The sequence below is a fragment of the Alosa pseudoharengus genome, unplaced genomic scaffold, assembly GCF_046254945.1.
Source record: "Alosa pseudoharengus isolate Yale_2024_CS ecotype anadromous, Long Island Sound unplaced genomic scaffold, YU_APseudo_1.1 YU_APseudo_1.1_scf_4, whole genome shotgun sequence".
Lineage (NCBI taxonomy): Eukaryota > Metazoa > Chordata > Actinopteri > Clupeiformes > Clupeidae > Alosa > Alosa pseudoharengus.
This window is the reverse complement of record NW_027468774.1, coordinates 34211188-34234206: the sequence shown is the minus strand read 5'-3', so window position 1 is coordinate 34234206 and position 23019 is coordinate 34211188. Positions and strand designations below refer to the sequence as shown.

Sequence of the window (23019 nt, the reverse complement as noted above, 5' to 3'; positions counted from 1 at the left end):
CTTATGAGACGTAGGAGGACACAAATACTGATACATACTCATATTCAGATACTGTGCATATGATATAGTAAATATACTGTACATATCTGTTCATATTTCACGTGTTTTACTAGTCATGTTGTGCTCTGAGCTCAGATGAAAAGAGCATGTGGTTTGCATGGAGGTTCTCAGTGAACAGTTACTGTATAGAGGTTCCAGGCTCCTGGACATGAAGGGCTAATAGCCGTCATTCTTCACCTACACTCATGCAATTATTCTCCAAAGGCATCTTTTGTGTGTAACAATGAGTGGCCTGTGAGATGTGTCCTCGATTTCTGTGTCGTATATGTCCAGAGTCATCTGTGGAACCGATGAGTGGTGGCAGCACTTGTGTCGAGGGTCAGTCGCGGGTCACTCTGACTGTCTGTGAGGAGGGATGGATTCCCCAGTCCTTCTGTTGCATCTTTGGAATGAGAGTTGAATGGGAGCTTGTGTGACTGTAGTTTCAATTCTCCTATTCTACACTTGTGCTAAGTGTAAAACCTGCTCCTCTCCTCCACCAAAGAGGTCCAGAATATCCCCTCGCTGCACTTGTTTTGCTAGAGATTTACTATCTGTACAAATGAAGGGAAATGAGTGATTTGCATTATGGCTGGAATTCAGAAGCAATAGGATAACCAAACTGAAATGTTCACCTTCAAGTTTCCCGTTTCCTTTTCAAACTGCGTTCTTCAGTCAACCTAAGTCCAAACAGTGGATATAAACTCCCAGGCACTTCATAAAAATAGATTTATTATGAGTGATCATTTTGGACACTTCCATGTGAGTAGGACAGTAAAAATTGACCCCAGAAAATCTCAATCGCTTAATGGGAACGACTCAAAATATCCTGGACAGGCTTCAGGATTGACTGATTCAAATGATAAATATGACATTTGTTTATTCAGGGTTTTGCAGAGGGGATGTCAGCCTTCCCATTTCAGCAGCTGCAGTCCAAGCTCAGCAAACTTTCACAAGCAAAGTCTTCCAGCGACACAACATCTGACATGAGCGAGCCACGACACAAGTTGCCTTTTTCATGCAAGCCCATGTAATCCCGTAATACTTTTTCGATGTCCATTTAGAACCGTATTGCAGAAATATCCTGTTTCTCAATTTATTCAACATTTTCGATGAACCATCTTTTCTGCGGGTGCGTATTTGGGTTTTGGAGACAAAATGTGAGTCCAAATCCTGGCGGATGATTTGTGTTGTTTCGGGGGGCTACAGGACTTTCCGTCTCCTGCGTAAGCTATGGAAGACGAGCAGGTAACACGAGGTCTTCTCTGGGCTCCTCGTCAGCAGTGCCCAGCCAGCGCAGCTCCCTCCGAGCCAGAACAATCCGGGCAGCAGCCGGCTGAGCACTGGCACACGGGCTGGGAAAGGATCTGCTTCTAATATCGCAGCTGCACAGCCCTCGGTCCAGCGCTCACGGCACCGTGCCTAAGCACACCCGTACGGAGGAGACTGAGGGGGTGTGGGTTTGGGTGGGGATTTTTCAGATAAGGGGAGAGAGCCCAGATGAGTGGAGCAATAACTGCATAATGTCTCCCGTGCCTTGCAACATGGGCAGAACAAAATGTCAGCAAAAAAGCTCACATTGCACAATTCTGAGATGGTGACAAGACCTACTGGCTGATAATGACGTAATCAGAAATGCAATAAAAAGCATTACACCCAAGCCGTGGTACATGTGATATCTTAAAAGTACAGTAGCACATATAATGTAAATGCAGTAAGACTTTTACAAACTCATGTGTAAAGTTAGTAATATACAGGCGATAGTGGGACTCACTGAGTGGCGACTCGATGGAGACTCTGTAGAGGGAGGCCTGGGCAAGGGGCTGCCACTGGACACACATGCTGGAGCTGCGCACCTGGTACGTGCTCAGGCTCCTCACAGCCAGACGCACTAGGGAGACAAAAAAAGAGCGAGATGTATGAGAATTAGGACCAAAGAGACAACACATGTGAACATTTTTACCAGCTGTACTGACTAAATTTCATTTCATTTCTCATTTCCAAATTACCGCTGGAACTCAGACAGATAAGGTATAAAAACATTTGTAAGCAAAATAGTGAACAGGATCAACCTCTCCAACGCACAAGATCTGCAGAAGTCCTTTGTTTTTTTTTTTTGTTTTTTTTTAAAGTAAATCACAGAATGGTCGCACTCCAAAAATCTTTTTTTTACTTGCTTTTAATCCATTTAGCAACAGGGGTTAACGAACAAACGTTTCGGCCTGTTTTTTTAAAGTGAAATACTAAGTGACCAACGGTGTAAGGCAGTGGCTCCCCTCAATAAGGTGAGGACGGATACCAAGCTCACACCAACGTCTGGTGCTCCACTGAAAGCATTCTGATCAGGACGCACTGCGGGAGCAGGGCCCAGAGACTCAGGCCTGCAGGCAAGCTGGAGCTGGAAACGCACAAACCATACTAATGTCGTGTGTACAAACCCAAGCCCAAGTGCCATGGAGAAAATAAAAACACAACAGACGTCCGTTCCGATTAGTGTGATCGTCAGTGACACAGTATCGAGCCGGAGCACATGGTTCACATTAGCGGTGGAGAACCAGTGGTGCCGTTTTGCTTTCGAGAGTCCACAGGAACTCCTCGGGGCCAAACAATCTTCAAGAACCCACACATATGCAACCCAACACGGGGGGAGAAACTCAAGTCTCACTGGAGTGAACACGCCTATCACATCAATGTACCCTTCATGAATATTTTTGATGGAAGTGTAGACAGGGTTTGCATGAGCACCAAGCTCCTTCTCTGAGCATATGGCCCCATGTACTGGATCTACAGGGAGTGAATAATGCATGTAGCCACTCCACGTAAGGTGTTTTAATGAACCGCATTCATGCATGGCAAACTTCTGGCTCTGCCGGTCGACAGCAGAAAAAGAGCAGGTGACAGAGAGAGTGACCATTGTGTGATTAATAATTCAAAAGCCAGCGATGGGCTGGAAACGCATGCCATACTGCGACGCCTCGCTGGTGATGTATGCAGATCGCATCATAAATTGTGCATCAGGACGAGGCGCGGAGAGACACAGAAGAGGCCAGAGAGAGGTGAGGTGTCAACCAGGTGAGGTGAGGAGCGCGGTGGCGTCAGGTAACACCTGTCTCCGAGAGAGCTCCTGCTATCACACTCAAACTGACACCCTTTGACTCCTGATCCATAACAGGTACAGTTAAGCTCACCGCTCTCTATAGACTGGAGTTACCGTATATAAGCCTTTGATCTACTCTGAAGAAAAAGTAGGAGCTACTAGGTAGGAGAAGGTGAAATAATGAAACTCCAGTTTTACGATTATCTGAATCCTTTTATTAACCACTTCATTCATATTTATTATTTAAGCAATACGCTTGTAATTGCATACTGCACTATCTTGATAAAATGCTATCATTGAGCCTTCAGTGATGCATAGTCAACAGCCATCAGACACACAGATCCCAGATGCACCCCTCCCCCTCCCCTCCCCTTACACCCCCCATCATCACAACAGATCAAGTGAGAGCCCAACTAAAGACACTGCGCATCAATAAAGCAGCGGGGCCTGACAGACTGTCCAAGGCTACTCAAGGCCTGTGCTGCTGAACTGGGGGAGCCACTGAAGCACATCTTAAATTTGAGCCTACGCCTTGGACAAGTCCCAACACTGTGGAAGACATCATGTCTCACCCCTGTCCCTAAGAAGCCACACCCTAGTGAGCTTAATGACTACAGACCTCTCGCTCTTACATCACATGTGATGAAAACAATGGAGCAACAGGTCTTATGCACTAGACCCGCTACAGTTTGCATACCAGGAGAAAGTGGGCGTGGACGATGCCATCACTTATCTTCTACAAAGGACACATTCCCACCTAGACAAGGGGAAAAGTGCTGTGAGAATCATGTTCTTTGATTTCTCAAGTGCTTTTAACACCATCCAACCCCTCAGACTGGGAGACAAGCTCTTGCACATGGGTGTGGACACTCACCTGGTAACCTGGATTACAGATTACCTGACCGAGCAACCACAGTTCATCAGACTGAAGAACTGTCTCTCTGACACTGTGATCAGCAGCACCGGAGCGCCACAGGGAACTGTGCTCTCTCTAGTCCTGTTCACCCTGTATACATCTGACTTCTGCTACAACACCGAGTCATGCCACATGCAGAAGTTTTCTGACGATACTGCAATTGTGGGGTGTATCAGGAACGGGCAGGAGGAGGAGTACAGGAGCCTGGTGGAGGACTTTGTGCAATGGTGCAAACTCAATCATCTTCAACTCAACACTTCAAAGACCAAGGAGATGGTGGTGGATCTCCGCAGGTCTAAGCCCACTCTGCTACCAGTCCCCATTGATGGGGTCAATGTGGAGGTGGTAAGCACCTACAAGTATCTGGGTCTCCACCTGGACAATAAACTGGTCAGCCAACACTGACGCACTCTACAAGAAAAGGCAGAGCAGGCTGTACTTCCTGAGGAGGCTGCGGTCCTTCAATGTGTGCAGCAAGCTCCTCAGGATGTTCTACCAGTCTGTTGTTGCCAGCGTCCTCTTCTATGCAGTGGTATGCAGGGGAGGAAGCACAAAGAAGAAGGATGCGGGGCGAATTGACAGGCTGGTAAGGAAAGCTGGCTCTGTAGTGGGAGCTGAAATGGAGTGCATCACTTCAATATCTGACAAAAGGACCCTGAACAAACTGATCAACATCTTGGACAATGAGTGTCACCCACTTCACAGCACTATTGTTAAGCAGAAGAGCCTGATCAACTGGAGACTTCGCTCACTGCCTTGCACAACAGACAGACTGAGGAAGTCATTTGTCCCCAGGGCCATTGAACTGTTCAATGCTTCACTTAAGGGAAGAGGAGAGATAGACTTCTCTGCATAGTCTGTCTGCCTCTTCACCCCCTCCATGTTTGGATACTGTCTGTCCACTATAGCCGCGTTTTACCACTGTCTGCCTCACTGTTTGCGTGCTATATTAGCACATTAGCACATATGCATAACCCCTCCCTCCATGCCATAGCCGAAATGTGGCCACACTTATACCTTTTCTTAAAATAGTTATATATATAGATATATAGATATATAGACTCTATTCTTGCACTGTTGCACTGTTGGACTTACTCATTTGCACTATCACCATGACTACTATCACCATTGCACTATCACCATGACACTCACTCACACAGAGCACCTTACCTTACCTTACTATGCACAGAGAATCACAGGGTCAGTCCCTGCCTCAGTCATTGCAAGCGCCTCTTGATTGATTAATCACCACTATGTGGATACTGTTTCTAGAATTCATTTAGATTAAGTGTTAGTTAGTATAATTTGTATTTTAGTATATTTAGTATATTCTTTATCTTCTACTGTCCTTATTGCTTAGTTGTGTTTTTATATTATATACTTTTAATTACTTTTTCTGCTGTTAGTGAATGTGTGTGTGTTGTCTGTATGCTACTGAGACCTTGAATTTCACCTGGGGATCAATAAATATCTATCTATCTATCTATCTATCTATCTATCTATAACCCTGAATAAATATTCACATTTTGTGTGTTCCTTGTGGCATTAATGTATTCCTCTTAAGGATTCTGGACAGAGACAGTTGTAGTAACCATTTCGAGAAGTCATTTCATTCCGTCAGCTGAGGAGGTCTGCCTGCCCCTGCTTGCATTATGTCACTGAGCTGAGAAGCCAATGGCACTTACTCTCATTGCCTTTGTTACAGTGTTATAGACAACTGTATCAGAAAAACATTCAAATACATTTACTTCTGAACATTCTAAATGAAATTCGGAATAGCACTTAGTTTGCTCCCTATGCTTATGTCATCCGGCAAATTTCATTATAGAAAAGAGATATATTACTAGGCCAGATGAATTGAAGCAAGTACTGTCAAAGATGCTTCCCAGAATCCTTAATTTGGAGCGGGACCGCAGCATATTTTCCCGGTATTCCGCTGAGAGAGAGCAACGCTGGAGCACAGAGTCGGCTCGAGTGTGGAGCGGAACGAAAGCCCATGGAGCAAAACACTGTACCCAGTTTCTGCTCTCCCAGCTCTCTCACGCGGCCTGACCAGAAGGTCACGCACACTCTCCTTCTCCTCTCCAAGACATCAATAAACTTCAATCTACCTCCCCCCAATCGAGCACATCAAAGGTATAAACTCTTTTGTACATTATCATACTGCTGGCTATACACTTTTTAAAATGCCACGACTTTTTTTGCAGACACAGATAGTGATGTACTTTTATTCATCAGGCAGATTGTGGCTTGCTTGTATGTGGGTGGCAAACCTTGCATCTTGATATATGGCTGTGAGCCCTCACAGGAAACCAATTTACTTGCTGTATTTTGATAAGGCCAATCCAGTCAAATGTGAACCAAAGGTATATTTTTGTGCAGCAGTCTATGCCTATCTACATTTACAGGCTCCATCCATCTCATCTCATCTCATCTCATCTCATGGTGTCAGCTCTTGACCATAATTACACAGGTTATTATTGTATACAGGTAACACTCAGATGTGCTATTTATGTGCCAACAGACAAATTCACACTCAATAATGTGTTATTCCAACAAACTGCTCCAGTCCTACAATTGGCTCACACAGACAATACTGTGTTGGCTGAAAACTCCTAATCTTTTGAAACATTGCCGGAAGGTGGATTTACTGAATAAAACCACCCATCCAACAAAATAGCAAACACACACTCTGTTGCTATTAACAGTTGGCTGATGGTACTGATAGGAAGTGCACTGAAATGTGAGTTTAATGGCTGGTAGAGTAGGCTGTTAAAACACCTCAGCCTTTCATTCTGGGAACCCTCCTCTCCTGTCCCCTAAATTAAGCTGTATTTTCTGCCCCAATGTCACCCTTCATTAGATACTTTTCATAGTGTCAGTTATCACCTAAATGTCTTGTTAATGCAACTTGAAATAAAGAGCCATGTAAGGCTCTTAAGATACATGGGTCAGAGGTCTTGTGAATGGATGGATGGATGGATGGATGGATGGAGGGGTGAATGGAGGGGTGGATGAATGGATGGATGGATGGCTATATGGATGAATGGTTAGATGGATGGATGGGTGGATGGGTGGATGAATGGATGGATGGATGGATGGATGGCTATATGGATGAATGGTTAGATGGATAGATGGGTGGATGGGTGAATGAATGGATGGATGGATGGCTATATGGATGAATGGTTAGATGGATGGATGGGTGGATGGGTGGATGAATGGATGGATGGATGGATGGATGGCTATATGGATGAATGGTTAGATGGATAGATGGGTGGATGGGTTAATGAATGGATGGGTGGATGGTTAGATGGATGGGTGGAGGGGTGGATGGAGGGGTGGATGGATGAGAGAGGGTTCTCCAGCGTTGGTAAGCACAGGGGTGTGTGGAGGGAAGACTAGGGGGGTCTTACATGTCCTGCCGGTGCCCTTCAAGGGCTCACTCTGGCCAGTGGCGTACGTGGCGACGACCTTGATGGCGTACTCAGTGTCAGTCTGGAGATTGTACAGCAACCGAGTGTTCTCATCATCACCCACTGACGTCATAGTAGGCGCTGCCGAGTCTGCATGACACACACAGAGAAGGAGAGGGCTGAGGAAAAGCATCCGGCCATAAAGATATGCACAAGACAAATGCTCACCTAATGATCCATATACTGCATGTACAGAGTTGAGTATGTAGACGCAAAGACAGAGAGATATCTATCAAACAAGAAACATTAAAAAGAAAAAACTTTAGATTTTATTTCCTTTATGTCCAAATACCATCCATGGCATTCTGTGTGTGCTATTCACTCAAAATCCTTGAATTCAGTAACAGTTTGGCAGAGTTGGAACCCAATCTGACTGAGTGGTGTGTAGGGCCTGTACGATTAAGGGAAAATAGCTAATCTAATATCTAAAAGACCATTTCTGCAATTTGATTTGCAATATCTTTTTTGAAAGTTATGCTCCACTTCAATGTTCAGTATAATACACTCCTTGACTGAAATAGTCTTTGACTTACTCTTGTCTTATGAGGCAAGGCCAGCAATAGGTCTGCTAGCTTTTTTTGCTGTACAGTCATTGTCCTGCTGTCTGTGGTGCTTTTTCAAGTTCCTACATGTTAGCTGTGTTGCCTCAGGAGGTAGCAATTGCTTGACAATAGGTTTTCATACCATCTTTACACGCTTGTTTGTGCATCACTTCTGGTAAACCCACAAGCTGTGCAAGGAGTTGCAGCCTTTCGCGATTTGCTCATTTCATTAGTTGGCTATTTCCATTTTATTAGTTTGTTCTGTCTGTGTAAAGCACATTGAATAAACGATTATGTATGATAATGTATTATAGAAATAAATGTGTCTTTGACTTTGAATTTGACTTTAGTTGAAATTGCCATTTCGATTTAAACAACATTGTTTAATCTTTCAGCCCCAGCGGCGTGTTCCGGGCTCTTACCTGAGCTGGGCTGGTAGAAGATCTTGTAGCCTTGCGTGGGGAAGGGCGCCGGATCCCAGGTGATGCGGAGGCGGTCGTACCCCTCCTCTGACACTCTGAGGTTTCTGGGGGCGGCCAGGGGCACTGCGCACAGGGCAGGAAAACGTGCGGGCGGTCAGACAGGAAGCCAGGAAGACTTGCTCAGTCAGTCACATGATACGGTCACATGATGATGTGAAACAGCTTCACGCAGGATGTAATCAAGCCATTGCACACCTTAAGGGCACGCACTGGTTGAACCAACAGCTCATGAATATCATGAAAGTAGACTGCATACGCACACACACACACACACACACACACACACACACACACACACACACACACACAGACACATCTATACATCTATCTAACACATCTATAAATATGGGAAAACCTTTTACTGGTGTAAATGGGTTGAGGTGGATGAAAGCTGCGAATGGAGAGTGAGAGTGAGTGTGAAAGGGAGTGTGAGTGTGTGTGTGAGTGAGTGTGTGAGTGAGAGGAGAGGGGAGTGTTTGACACAGAGAGTCCGGTGGCTTTCTCAGGGCAGGTGTGTGAGACCGACTTGACAGGATGTGTGAGATGGACACAGCACTCCATGAGTGGGTGTTCTGTGTCGGAGTGTGTGAGTGTGTGTCCCAGTGGTCAGTGAGTGTAAATGAGATGAGGGTGTGTGTGTGTGTGTGTGTGTGTGTGTGTGTGTGTGTGTGTGTGTGTGTGTGTGTGTGTGTGTGTGTGTGTGTGTGTGTGTGTGTGTGTGTGTGCGTGCGTGCGTGCGTGTGTGTGTGTGTGTGTGGCTCTCACAGGTCTTTCCTCTGGAGGAGAGAGCGAAGTTGCTGTGTTCTCCATCCGTGTAGACAGGGATGACGGTCACACTGTACTCCGTGTCAGAGAGGAGAGGCTGCAGAGTCACAATCCTCTGGGAACCTGGAACCAGCGTCTGCCATAGAACAACAGAAATACATTACACTCATGTGAATAATGTGTGTGTGTGTGTGTGTGTGTGTGTGGGTATGTGCGTGTGGGTGTGCATGTACGTGTGTGTATGTTTGTGTGTGTGTGTGTGTGTGTTTGTTTGTGTACGTGTGTGCATGTGTGTGTATATGTTTGTGTGTGTGTGTGTGTGATCTGACTGACTGACTGACTCTTGCACATAGCTGAGTGCAGACGAGGAGCTAGATTTTAAAGACGAGACACTCTTCTGTAACTAACCACCTCCAACAACTCCCAATATGGGAAAAAAACCACTACAGTTTGTATTCATCACATCATATTAAGCATTACACTGCACACTGCAGCAAATAGCCACCAGACCTTATAGGCATAACCAACCAAATGGAAAGTCACAGATAACAAGGTCTGAGGCTCTTGGGCATTCTTTGGACATGTCTGGCCTTACAGTTTGTGTGTGACCAAAGTAAACAAACGCGTCCCTGTAAGTGAAAGCTCCTGTGCTCCAAGACCCCCCCCCCCCATCTCTCCACGGCAGAGAGGACCCCCTAAGTAGGAGGTGGTGCAGTGTTGGACTGGAGCTGTCCGGCTGACCTGTGGTGCTGAATTCTCCCATGAATCTGGGCTGAGCTCCGCTAGCGAGCAGGAGGAACTTTCTCTCTCTTTGGAGCATGTCCTCGCACGACTCCCCACCTACTCCTCCTCCTCCTCCTTCTTCTGCTGCAGCAGACGCTCGAGCGTGGCTTTCTACAGCAGGTGCTGTCGCTGTGACCTAAATGCTACTTGAAAAGATAATGGAATGCCTTTCGTGCCTTTTTGTTCCCGCGCCCATCTCGTTTTATCAGCCTGCCGCCTGACCCGCAGCGACTGCGGCTGGAAATTAAAACGGGGGGTGGTGGGTGGGGAGAGGGGGTGGGGTGTCGCTGTCAGCTCCTCTGTGCCGGGCGGCTACAGGGCTGCACACCAAAAGAATGCTGGGATTGAAAAGCGGCTTGGGTGGCTGTCATTAAGGCAGTGACTATGCTGAGCGACTATGCTGAGAGTGGAGAATTCCACATTTTCGCCTTGTAAATTGGCCTCGGATCAGTTTCAGATCGTTCTGGTCCCCACGCCTAACCTGAGAGATTACATTCAGTACCACATGTATTCATGAGGTACAGTAGCCACTTTCATAGCTACTTTTGAATTATTTAATTGCTATTGGAATATGATCTTATCCTCAACAAGAAGCGTGTACATACTCAGTGGTCAAAGTCACACAACTATTGCAAATAATACATGCAATAATGCAGTGTGATGTCATTTGAATTAGTGTCTGATTCTGCTGCTGACATTCGTGTTAAAAAAGTGAGGGGAGGGGTTTGCTGCCTAGCACCAGGTGGGTGACTCTTCCACAGCACATCAGGTCATTTACAGTACATACACACAAAGTTCATGCATTATTCAGTGAATCTTCTATGTATTCTTCCATAGCACAAGGACAAGCTCAATCCAGAATTTCCCTCACAGAAAGCAGAGTGTACATAAAAGCAGAATGGATACAACACTGGATTTCCAATTCAAACGTGCCGCTACAACAAAGCACATCTGTTTCCATGCAGCATAAGATTCAGAGTGGTATGTGTGTGTGTTCCTGAGGGATAACACAAATATGTGTCCCCGAAGACTTTGACGTTTGAACACACACACACACACACACACACACACACACACACACACACACACACACACACACACACACACACACACACACACACACACACACACACACACGTTTATATGAAAGAGACTCTTGAAGGTGGCAGTGACATAAATGCAGTTCCCTTTTGACTCTGGTGTCAGAGCCCAGTGCCAGAGAAATCTCTGGGAGAAAGGTTTGATGGGTCGGAGCAAAAATGTCAAAGCTCAGTCAAAGCCTTTTTTTCTGCCTGGTGCCACAATGGTTCATGGGGTAAATATTAGTCTACTACACAAAGAAAGAGTCCACTGTGGTTCTCTGACTCACAAAACATCATCAAGACAGTTGACTGACATATGACAAGATAACTGAAGTCATACAGCCATAAATACATTCAATTGCACCTATGCCTGAATACTGGCTGTATGCCCCTGACTTGAAAACAAACTTATCAACAGAATGTACTATGCTATAACTCTAATTTGCTTAGAAACTCCTTTTAAAGCAGTATGTGGTATGTAGTGTATAGCAATTAGTATCTTGTGTAGCAGTGGGCTGTCTCGCTTATATAGCTATGGCACCTTAAGAGTACAACTAAAGGGTGTTCTCTGCACTCTCTTCTTGTCTTCCTATAGCTGACTGACACCTTGGTCCAAGCTCAGTTGTACACTGACTGTTGTGGAAGTGTTGCCGGGTAACAGGTTGAGGGGATGTGAGCACACTCACCACCTCTTCTCCTCCATCTCCACTCTGGCTCCTGTAGGACACCTTGAACTTCTCCACATTCGTGTCCTCTGTCTCCCAGCTCACCCGCAGGCTGGACGCTGTCTCGTCATCCACAACAATTTCACTCAGACCAAAACGAGGCTCTAAGGGAGACGGAATCAACACGGCATTGGAACAATACTGGGCACCGGACACACACCACAGGAAACCGAAACGTGCTATCATGGCCATCAGCTTGACCAAAGTCGAAAAGCTTGCCAATTCTTAGTCATACTGGTGAGTTGAACGAAAGGCTTTCTGGCATATTCGTGTGACCCATATGCAAAGGGTGGCCAAAAAACAAAGAGCAGACCAGAGCATCTGATGCCATATCATTAGTCATGAACATCTGGATGTTCTGGTCACAAGGCATAAAACAGCTTGTTAAGGTCTGATTACCTTTCAACAGACTGACTACCAGACCTATGAAAACAATAGTGTGCTTTAACAAAGTCCATGATGGAACAGATACACAGATGTGATGGAGGAAATACCTTTCCTCTCACACTAGCCCTTCAACAGACAAATACTCTACAGAGACAGAGAGAGAGAGAGAGAGAGAGAGAGAATATACATTCACAGGACTACATGTAAAATCAAATACTTGCTTTATCACAGCTGACAGTATGAAGCTCTCACAGAAGTGTGTTGTGACCCATGTACATAAACCGTAACAAGTACACAAGCCAGAAGTGAAAGTGCATGTTTTTATAGGTAACAAGCCATTCTGTTCATTAGACCAGTGGCAGCCATAATGACTTACCTTCTGTTGGTGTGGCAACAGTAGACCTATCCACTGGATAATAGACACATGGGGAGAAAAGACAAACAAAGTATGAATGGAAATATCGAGATACTGACTGAAAAAAGCAGAGAGGCTTTCAGTAATTTAACTGAACTGAACAGATAGATGGGTTTATGTCTTCAGCATGAACCTTGGCATGATGCTTTAATCTGTGGTGTCTAATCAAACTTATTTGTTTAATACAAACGACAAAATGAATTGATTCAACATCTTTCTGAGGACCTTGTCATTCACTTCCATTTAAAGCTGAGAATGTGGTGAAGAGTAATGAAACAAATCTCTCTAGTCTCTGCGCTAGTAGATTAGAGTGCTTCTCTCACTTGTGGTTTCCAGGATAGAGACCGCCTCGCTCTCCACCTCGTCGCTGTAGGAGGCCGAGAGGAACACCTCGTACTCCGTGCGCTGCTCCAGCCCCGTTAGCAGATACGTGTCCTTGTCACCAGGCACAACCACCTGCACAAAAGAACATCACACTCAACCACTTAAAGAAAGACAATTCACAATCCAGAATGCCAACAATGTTAGAGCCGCAAAGCTTTTCAATTGATATCTTCATGGAAGGGCGTTCTAATTTCGAACGCTATGGGTGAACACCAAGACTGAACGGCTTAAAAAGGTACTGTTTCTCATTATGCAGCCTTTTATGGCAAACACACCAACACATCCATAATGCAGCAGGATGCATTGGAGATGAAAGGAGTGTGTTGGGGGAGTGTGGGGGAGTGTGGAGGGCGGCAGAGGCCCAGCGTTCTCCTGCGTCCACCTCTCATCCGAGTTATGATTTTCTGCTCCGCTGGCTCTCAGCAAACCTATCGACCAGCAGCACTATCTCTAAAGAGCAGAGGTTCTCAGGGCCGCCTCGCCAGGCTCCGGAGCATGAGTCACACAGGGCTCAGGGAGAGAGAGAGAGCAACACTTCCCACCTTCGCCGCCCGCTCACCACCCCAACCCCTCAGCCACCTCCTCTGGGTCCCAAATACAACACCAAGCAGGGACACCGGAATCCCCACAGGCGAAAGCCGACGACAGAGATTTGAGGTGCTGACTGACCGACACTGAGGTGAATTGTCGAGCAGTCGGGTTGAAACTAGATGTTTAACTCACTAAACCGCATACACTATAGCTTGTTTTCATATGACGTCACAAAGGGGTGCGCTTAATTGGCCCAGATGGAGGAAAGAACCTATTGTCTTTAACTCCAGCTTCCTACCTTTAATGAAATTCAAAGTCAGCTTCAGAGCTGAATGAGCTCATCAGCTTTTAGTGGATCACTGCAACAAAACCCCCAGAGTCATGGAACATGTCTCTCATCGCTATTGGTGCGTCCAGATGGTCCCTGCACTGAGATTAACTTCTGTAGTCAGTGCTGTAATTTAGTCCAATCGGGAGATGTATTGCTTCGTCAGCACTTTAATTAAAATCTTCACCTTTACGTGAACCGTATCACAACGGCACATGACCACAGCTGTTGGGACTTATAATGAGGGACACTTTTTAATAGCTCTGCCTTGTAATTCAAAACCCCATCCAGACCCATTATGAATGCACTTTATTTGATGAAAAGTGCTTCCTGTTGCACTTCTAATACAATATGAGCGCCACATAAGTGTGCAGTGACAAGGCCAGAACAGACTGACACATTAATTTCCCTTGATGGCACAAAATGCACACCTCTGACCCACACAATGCTCTTATTTAACACTGAGCAGTGGACCACGCACGGCTCGGACGTCTGTTCTAACTGACCTCCATGCTGTCTCCTCCATCGAGCGGGACCCAGGCGAGTTTGTAGAGCAGCACGTCCTGAGCGGGATGCGTCCAGCTGACGCGAAAGCTGTCCGGGGTCACGTCACTGGTCACAGGGTCCAGCGGCTCGGGCACTTCCACTGGAGGAGACACATCAGACCCACTCAGCTAACTAAAGTCATTCATCAGAGCATAAGACATCAAGATAACAGAGGGCCTCTGTAGACTTTCATTTGGTAATGTTGACCACTATTATAATTCACAGTACATGCTGAAACTACACAACTTGATGTTCTTGGAAATTCATTATTTGCTTGGGGACTTTGAAGCATAAAGGCTAAAGTCAGCATCTATAAAGAAATAATATCACATTGCATGCTGTCACAATTAACTGCATAATGAATCATGTAATAATGATTTACTAAAACATCAACAATGATTTACGAAAACATCAAATAATCTAGAATGCATATTACAGCAAGATGTTCTTGATTATTGTGTACTCCAACAAAAAAATAACTGATTGACATTTTCTGGCTCCTGATGAAGTGTGATAGGGATCTAAACGTTTCTTCTCCCCCAGCCCTCGCCGTAGGTGCAGCAGGCTTTGGGAGAGTTCAGATGAGGACAGAGCTCGGGCACGGAGCCACGGAGACGAGCAGAGCCGAGCCGTGAGTGAGAGGAGCGAATGAGTGCGGGAGAAGCCATGAGGCCTCTGTGTCCCCACAAAACTAACTCCCATCTATTTGTGCTGAGACAGCAGCACAGGGCAGCCCAGACAAGCCAAGCCATGCCCAGCACAGCCCAGCGCAGTCCAGCCCTGGCCCCATCACCGTCCATGGTCACAGGACCACAGGGCACTCATCAGCTCACCCCAGAATGACAGTGGCAAACTGCCCGCAAAAGACAATGGATCGAAGTCTGCCATCATCTATCATTTATCTCAGGTAATGACAACACTTTTGAGGTAATAAATGTCTAGTGCTGAGAGTGATGTTTTATTCAATTCAAGTCCCTCGTGACCTGCGCTAGGATGATGAATTCGGACCTCTGGTCTAATTCACAGGCGTCAGAGGTCAGAGAGGAGCCTCGTAAGTAGCCGACTCTTAAGAAGAGGTCTTACAGGTCACAAAGCTCCCGCTCAGCGCTTCTGATTGGCCCGCGTCGTAGATGGCAAAGACAGCAACAGTGTACTCTGTCAGGGAAGCCAGGTCCTTCAGCACCAGGGAGGTGACCGGTCCGGCCTCCACCTAGAACGACACACACAACAACACACACACACCATGAACCACGGGCCAGAGAGAGAACGGACAAGTGGACTCAAGCCCTGGCCTCGCCCTGAACCAAAACACAAGCACAACCGAAGCACAAATCATCACCACTATCAAGCAAAATCAAGGAAATTCAAACTTTTGTGGAAGCAAAATAAATGTTTTGCTTCATCAGTCAGCCAATGATAAATTCATGATACAGTAACACAGTTCTTGTTGAAAAGAGGAGGTGACAACAGAAGCAAACCTTACTGAAAGATTCTGGACAGACACTTCCCCAACATCAGTCCTCACCTCATTTGTTTGGATTCCTCCAGTAACAACGTATCCAACGCGGTAGCCCTGAGCGTCTTTAGCTCCAGGAACCCAGCTGAGCTTGGCGGAGCTGTGCTTCACGTCAAAGATCCGCAGGTTGCGAGGAGGCGATAGGGGCACTGGAAGTGAATAATGAGAATCAGATGGGTAGCTAGTCCCTGTGCCATCCAGACAACCACAGTCGCACAGACAGATGAAGTACCAACTCAGTCTAAAAAGTTCTCATGCGTAGAGAACTGTGGCACAGCACCAGCCATTCCAATAACCATATTTCTTTAAAAGGCAAGAGTGAATCTGGCCATTGAACTACTGGCAGAGAGGATTGAGCTGATGTCTTGTTTCAGTCTGCGGTAAAAGTTTGAGGAGTTTGTTCCGACGTGCTCCTGCCCCTCAGCTGTCAGGGTGAGGGAGGAACATGAGCTACTCTGGGCCAGGAGCTGCAGAGCTGAGCAGCACACTCACGTGTGGTCTCTTGGCCGGTCCTCGGGTCGCTGGTGTCGTCTCCGAACAGGGCGTACACATTCACCATGTAGTCTGTGTCTGGACTCAGGGCTGTCAGCTGAATATCCGTCACCGACTCTGGCACTCTTATCTACATTCACACACACACACACACACACACACACACACACACACACACACACGCACACACACACACACACACACACACACACATATGCACACATATATACACACACATGTTACAAATGTATACCATGAATCCACTAATGAATGACAAGAGACAAACCAAAGTAAAAGCAAATACACATTATGGTATATCATCCACAAAAAATAACAAGTCCAACAAAAATGGTTCTGAGCAAACGCCTCTAACCTTCAGGATAACCTTTCATTCATCTGCCTGTGAAGCCTAAGGGATTTGATTTGTAATGGCATCGGTCAATCCCATAAGAGAGATAGAAGACCTACACGCATGGTAGCCCCAACTGTGCTGCTGACCCATGATAGTGAGGCTGATGGACATCATAAGGAATTTCACAGGACTCCCAGGGAGCTTAAAGTAATACTGGCTGGAAGATACAGCTACCACACAAGCCTTCTGAGAGGCAATAAGAGTATTGCATGTTACGGTTGTATGAATCTCTGTTATAGTAAAAATATTCACTTTCACTTTCACTCATGTTAAGGAATTATGAATACACGACTGTCCATTATGAACATTCATAGTCTTCTAGAGTTTATTTGAGAACTTCACACAAAAGGGGTTGTGCTGCTATTGACGCACTGCTGGTAGCTAGTTGAGAGCTCTGTGTCTCACCTCAGTCTTATCCACATCCTCCAGGGTGGGTGACGTGTACAGGACCATGTAGCCAGAGGCCCCCTCCACGCTCCTCCAGTGCACACGCATGCTGCTGTGGGTTACATCGTCCAGACCCATCTCGGCCACCATGGGTAAGGCCACTGTAAGACAGGCACAAACATTATTAACACACACATGTGCGCAACACACACACACACACACACACACACACACACACACACACACACACACACACACACACACACACACAGATACGTGTACAAAGATGTGCACACACACACACGACACACACACACACACACACACACACACACACACACACACACACACACACACACACACACACACACAAACACACACGCATACACAGATAGATGTACAAAGATGTGGACGCACACACTACACACACACACACACACACACACACACAATCAGTCATTTTGACTTCCATGTCCATGTTACGACCCTGACTGTGCCTGTCTGTTTTTCCCTCTCCTATCTGCATTGCAGGGGTGTAGCCTAGCGGGCAGGTGTGCCTCATCTACCCTGATTGTGCTGCTGGGAGCATAAAAGGGATACCTAGCAGCTAAAAGGCTACCTGGCGGCTAAAGGGCTACCTATCGACTAAAGGGCTACCTGGTGACTAAAGGGCTACCTGGTGATTACAGTAAAGGGCTACCTATTGGCTAAAGGGCTACCTGGTGATTACAGTAAAGGGCTACCTATTGGCTAAAGGGCTACCTGGTGACTAAAGGGCTACCTATTGACTAAAGGGCTACCTGGTGACTAAAGGGCTACCTGGTGATTAAAGGGCTACCTGGCGGCTAAAGGGCTACCTATCGACTAAAGGGCTACCTATTGACTAAAGGGCTACCTGGTGATTACAGTAAAGGGCTACCTATTGGCTAAAGGGCTACCTGGTGACTAAAGGGCTACCTGGTGATTAAAGGGCTACCTGGTGACTAAAGGGCTACCTATTGACTAAAGGGCTACCTGGTGACTAAAGGGCTACCTGGTGATTAAAGGGCTACCTATTGGCTAAAGGGCTACCTATTGGCTAAAGGGCTACCTGGCGGCTAAAGGGCTACCTATTGGCTAAAGGGCTACCTATCGGCTGTATAATGTTCCTCCTCTCCACTTAGACCACATTGCACGTTTGCTTTGCTTTCTACACTACACTGCATTCACACAGACTTGGATTACTTTTGTTCCTTACCACACTTATCCTGACATTGTGCACTATTATTTACTTTAATCAATTACTTTTGTCAAACGTGATCCTCATGTGGTCTCACTTAATATTGCCAAGCCGAACAAGCCTGGTTTGGTAATTTCATACAATTTCAAGGAATGTTCTGGATCATCCTCCTTTGGGACTGATACTCTACTTCCACAGGGAGCCATTAGGCAGAGAGGGGCGAATGTGAGAGTGGTGAGTCTTACGGGTGGTCTGGCTGCCTCGGAGGGCCTCGCTGCTAGCGCTGGCGTAGACGGCGAACACAGCGATGGCGTACTCCGTCAGAGCGTGAAGGTTGGTCAGCAGCACGGAACTTTCGCTGCCATCCACAACAGTCTTGCGAAAAACAAACAAAAACATCATCAGTGCATGATCAACACTCTCCACACACACACACACACACACGCGCAGGCCTTTCCCCCATCTGAGCGGAGATGCTCTCTCAGCAGTGGAAAGAAGAGAATAAGAAAAAAAAACACAGACGACAAGGGAAGGGAGGAATAGAAAAGAGTGAGAGAAAACTCTTGGAGGGGATCCAGATGAAGTGGGCTTGAGTGAAAGTGTCACGCCACTGAAGAATGCTAATTATGACAGGATTCCTAAAGGGCTGGGAAAGGCTGCCGGATACTCCCACATATCTGGAGAATGTGAGCTCACTCCCACACTGTCAAGTGTTCACACCACTGAGGGTGATGGAACCACAGACAGCACACTCATAGAATCCCCCACCACACACACACACACACACACACACACACACTACGCCAACAAACACAATCTGATGTTGATCTCTGTAAAACACTGTATAATGCTGATATGCACAATCCAGTGGAATAGATGAATGTCAACAGCTGGATACAAAATGAAGTGATTATCTACCACAAAACATGTTTGTGTGTGTGTGTGTGTGTGTGCGTGTGTGTGTGTTTGTGTGTGTGTCTCACATGTGTGTGTGTGTGTGTGTGTGTGTGTGTGTGTGTGTGTGTGTGTGTGCGTGTGTGTGTGTTTGTGTGTGTGTCTCACATGTGTGTGTGTGTGTGTGTTTGTCTGTGTGTGTGTGTGTGTCACTGGGTCATTTTTATGGTGGCGGCGCACCGCTCACCTCCTCTACGTTGGCTGGGCTGCTGGTTGCGTGGTAGACCACGCGGTACTTCTGCACGCTGCCCGGAGCTGGGGACCAGGACACGCGGAAGCTGCGCGGGCCCACCTCAGAGGTGACCAGGCGCTGGGGAGGACCCTGCGGCTCTGGGGGCACATAGTCCCCTACGAACACACACACACACACACACACACACACACACACACACACACACACACACACACAGCATTGGACTAAGAAAAGAACACCATGGGACCGCACCACAGGCAGTAGGGCAATTAACATACACCACAAAGCCATACATAAAACATTCAACAACCTATATGAAAATAACAACAGCCCCGTGCTACAGTAAACACAGCTTCACAGGAATCTATATGCCCTTTACGATATGCTATTATTATGTTGGCTCAAAGGTACAACTGACTGAGGTGTGTTGCCAATTCAGATCTCCTTGTTCTCCCTTTTCTAAAAACAAGCTTTACTCAGCTGTCTGGCTGCTCTGTGCTCTGTACTTATTTTGACAGCTGTGGCTACGCTTTCCTCTCAGACCGTGCTGTGTGTATCTGTGTGTGTGTGTGTTTGTGTGTGTGTGTGTGTGTGTGTGTATGTGTGTGTGTGTGTGTGTGTCTTACGTTTGATCTCCTTGTCCTGTTCTTCGACACGCTCACACACGATGCGGGTGAGGCCCTCCACTATGGAGCTCATGATGTTGAAGTCGGCCACGTTGTACACGTGTGTGTCGATGGGCGGAGAGGCGATGGACTGCAGCTCGCTCTCATCAGCATTCTTCACACCTGTGCACGCAAACGCAAGTCAGTGCTCATGCTCACACACACACACACACACACACACACACACACACACACACACACACACATTCTTACATATGAAGACATACACAAAACACACACTCCCGCACTCACAGGAATATAACTACACGTCCAGAACAAGTCTTCTGCTGTGTCCGTAGCTTTAGCAGCAGAGCTGTTCCTACTGAATCCCTGTCTGTCTGGGCTGACCAGTCAGCTGTGATATATATTCCCGCCGAGGAGGATGAAAGGCTTAGGTCAGCTGTGGGCCCATCAGTCTGTGTGCCCGTTGGTGTGTGTCTTGTATATATGATTCTGTCTGACCGTCTGAGACTGCTGTGGACTTCAGCCTCTGGTGACCGTCTATGCCACCCTCTCTCTCTCTCTCTCTCTCTCTCTCTCTCTCTCTCTCTCTCTCTCCCCTCTCTCTCACTCTCTCTCTCTATCTCTCTGACTCCATATAGTCAGTAACAGGGCCAATAATACACACACAAAACCTGAACCAAGAACCTCAAAAACTCTTGAGAACAATTAGATGATACGCATTTACCAATTCTTCAGCACCCTCAGGTTTTTTTTTACTGCAACATGATATGATTGAGTTTAGGCTAAAGATCAGATGGGCAGGAGAACATAATGCCTCTCCACAGTAAATGACTGAGTTTATCCAGTGTGTGAAAAATGCCTGCCCTTTTGAAGCAGGCACACTGGACAACACAAAGGGCCACAGATACGCTTCAGGCCGTGATAATGGACTCCTTTCATACCGATGGCGAAGAGCTCAATGCCCTCGTCCCGGAGGCTCTGGGCCGGAGGAATGACATCATCCTGGGATTTGCCGTCAGTGATAAGGATGCCAATTTTGGGAACGCCACTTCTGGCTCCGGATTCCGGCTTGAAGCTGTGTTCCTGGATGTAGGTGAGGGCCAGGCCTGGGGATGAGATGACACAGACGAGAGGCATTCATTAATTTCAGCTCCCCCAATCATCCTGTCTTTCAGCTGCACCATACATCAGACAGAAAACACACAGGTCAGCTTACACACACTGCACATTATCAAAATTAGATGCTAAAAGAGAATAAGCTATAGCCTCTGTTGCCCTGCACTCAAATAGGGATACACAAAGACATACAAACTACTTATTATTAGCAGGCAATGTAAGATTTGGGTTAAGTCTGAGGATTTATGTTAGCTTTGCGGTGCTACTCAGTTGGACAACAGTTACGGTCATTTACTTGTAGACATTTACTGTCATCTAACACCAGGGGCCATCTCTGTGTGCCTTTCTGGAGCAAATAGCACAGGGGCACAACACACACTGTCGTCCACTCTCTCTATACAGACTCCTGATGAAAGGCCAGGCCACTGTGTCCCTGCCCTGCGCTCTGCTGTTCAGGCCACCCCAGGAGAGACGGCGTCCTCTCATCCAGAGCTACAGTAAATAGGACAAACCATGATGGCAGCACTGCTCGGAATATTTACTTCCAATCACAAACTGAATCCTCCTTTAATATCATCCCAGCAATTAAAATACATCGGTTATATATGGCTCTTGAGTCTTTCATCTCAAGCAGTGTTCAGCCCAGTGATGCTATGTTATAACCATGAGTTTGTAACCCCTGGGGACAAAAGGCAGAGGGCTTAGAAGCATGCTGTAGTTAGCTAGGCTGCTGTAGCAGATCATGGTTAGGACATAATTTAAGCTACTGCTCCCACTGTTATGAGCAATGCCACTGATAAATCAGGCCATGGAAATAGCAACAATGATTAAAAAACGCTTTTCTTTTGAGTTTTCTCTACTAATTCATGAAATATCGCCAACTTCAGGTTTGATCTAGGCGTTCTCGTGTATTCTCCAGATTGTAGGCATCATCAGGGTACCTGTGAGGGTGTTGCCTCCTTTGTAGGGTAGGTTCTTCACAGCGTCCATCACGGCGTCTTTGGTTGGGAAGGCATTGAGGTGCCACTCTATACGTGGGTCTCCACTGTACTGAGCCAAGCCTAGAGCACAAGACACATGAAAGAACAATCCCTCATCATCTCCTCCAAACTGTCAGCTCTGAGAGAGCACTGAAGAGTTCAGGAGAGAGTGAAAATGTTGGGCCTTTGCTCTGTGCCCGCATTGCATTTCATTTTCCGATCAATGGGTGTCTGTCTTTGCCCACCTATCCGTGTCTTGTTGATGTCCACGTCAAAAGCAGTCACTAAGCTCTCCAGGAAATTCCTGACCAGACGGAAGTTGAGTCTGCCGATGCTCCAGGAGCCGTCCACCAAGATGACGATGTCAGCAATGGATGAGGTTGCGCATACAAACTGGTCAGCTGTGGAGAAGGAAAATGAACAAAATACAGTGTCGGAACAAATGCAGGTGTCTACGACAACTGGACACATTACAATGAACAAGTGAAGTCGTCTTGATGTGCAGTTTAGGTCCACAGCATTTTCCTAGCATCAGTCTCCAGCAAAGCAAACACCTGCTTTGATAAAAAAAAAACTGAACTGCGGATTCCACCTACAACAAACAAAACCACTAACAATGTATGAGT

General features: G+C 46.5%; 1 protein-coding gene across 1 annotated transcript in view; it reads right to left on the bottom strand.

The window, feature by feature from the left end:
- The window catches only part of col14a1a (collagen, type XIV, alpha 1a), an 80726-nt gene that overhangs the window by 37468 nt on the left and 20239 nt on the right, over positions 1 to 23019 (bottom strand). Inside the window, exons 5-22 of the mRNA XM_076265982.1 lie at positions 22639 to 22794; positions 22355 to 22474; positions 21239 to 21403; positions 20295 to 20456; positions 19663 to 19823; positions 18767 to 18896; positions 17321 to 17463; positions 16504 to 16633; positions 16021 to 16160; positions 15579 to 15705; positions 14456 to 14595; positions 13030 to 13162; positions 12668 to 12700; positions 11866 to 12008; positions 9315 to 9450; positions 8490 to 8612; positions 7466 to 7615; positions 1814 to 1930 (exon numbers count right to left, since the gene is read on the bottom strand). Coding sequence (XP_076122097.1) covers positions 1814 to 1930; positions 7466 to 7615; positions 8490 to 8612; positions 9315 to 9450; positions 11866 to 12008; positions 12668 to 12700; positions 13030 to 13162; positions 14456 to 14595; positions 15579 to 15705; positions 16021 to 16160; positions 16504 to 16633; positions 17321 to 17463; positions 18767 to 18896; positions 19663 to 19823; positions 20295 to 20456; positions 21239 to 21403; positions 22355 to 22474; positions 22639 to 22794 — 2409 coding nt within the window. The remainder of the gene's footprint in view (positions 1 to 1813; positions 1931 to 7465; positions 7616 to 8489; positions 8613 to 9314; positions 9451 to 11865; positions 12009 to 12667; positions 12701 to 13029; positions 13163 to 14455; positions 14596 to 15578; positions 15706 to 16020; positions 16161 to 16503; positions 16634 to 17320; positions 17464 to 18766; positions 18897 to 19662; positions 19824 to 20294; positions 20457 to 21238; positions 21404 to 22354; positions 22475 to 22638; positions 22795 to 23019) is intronic.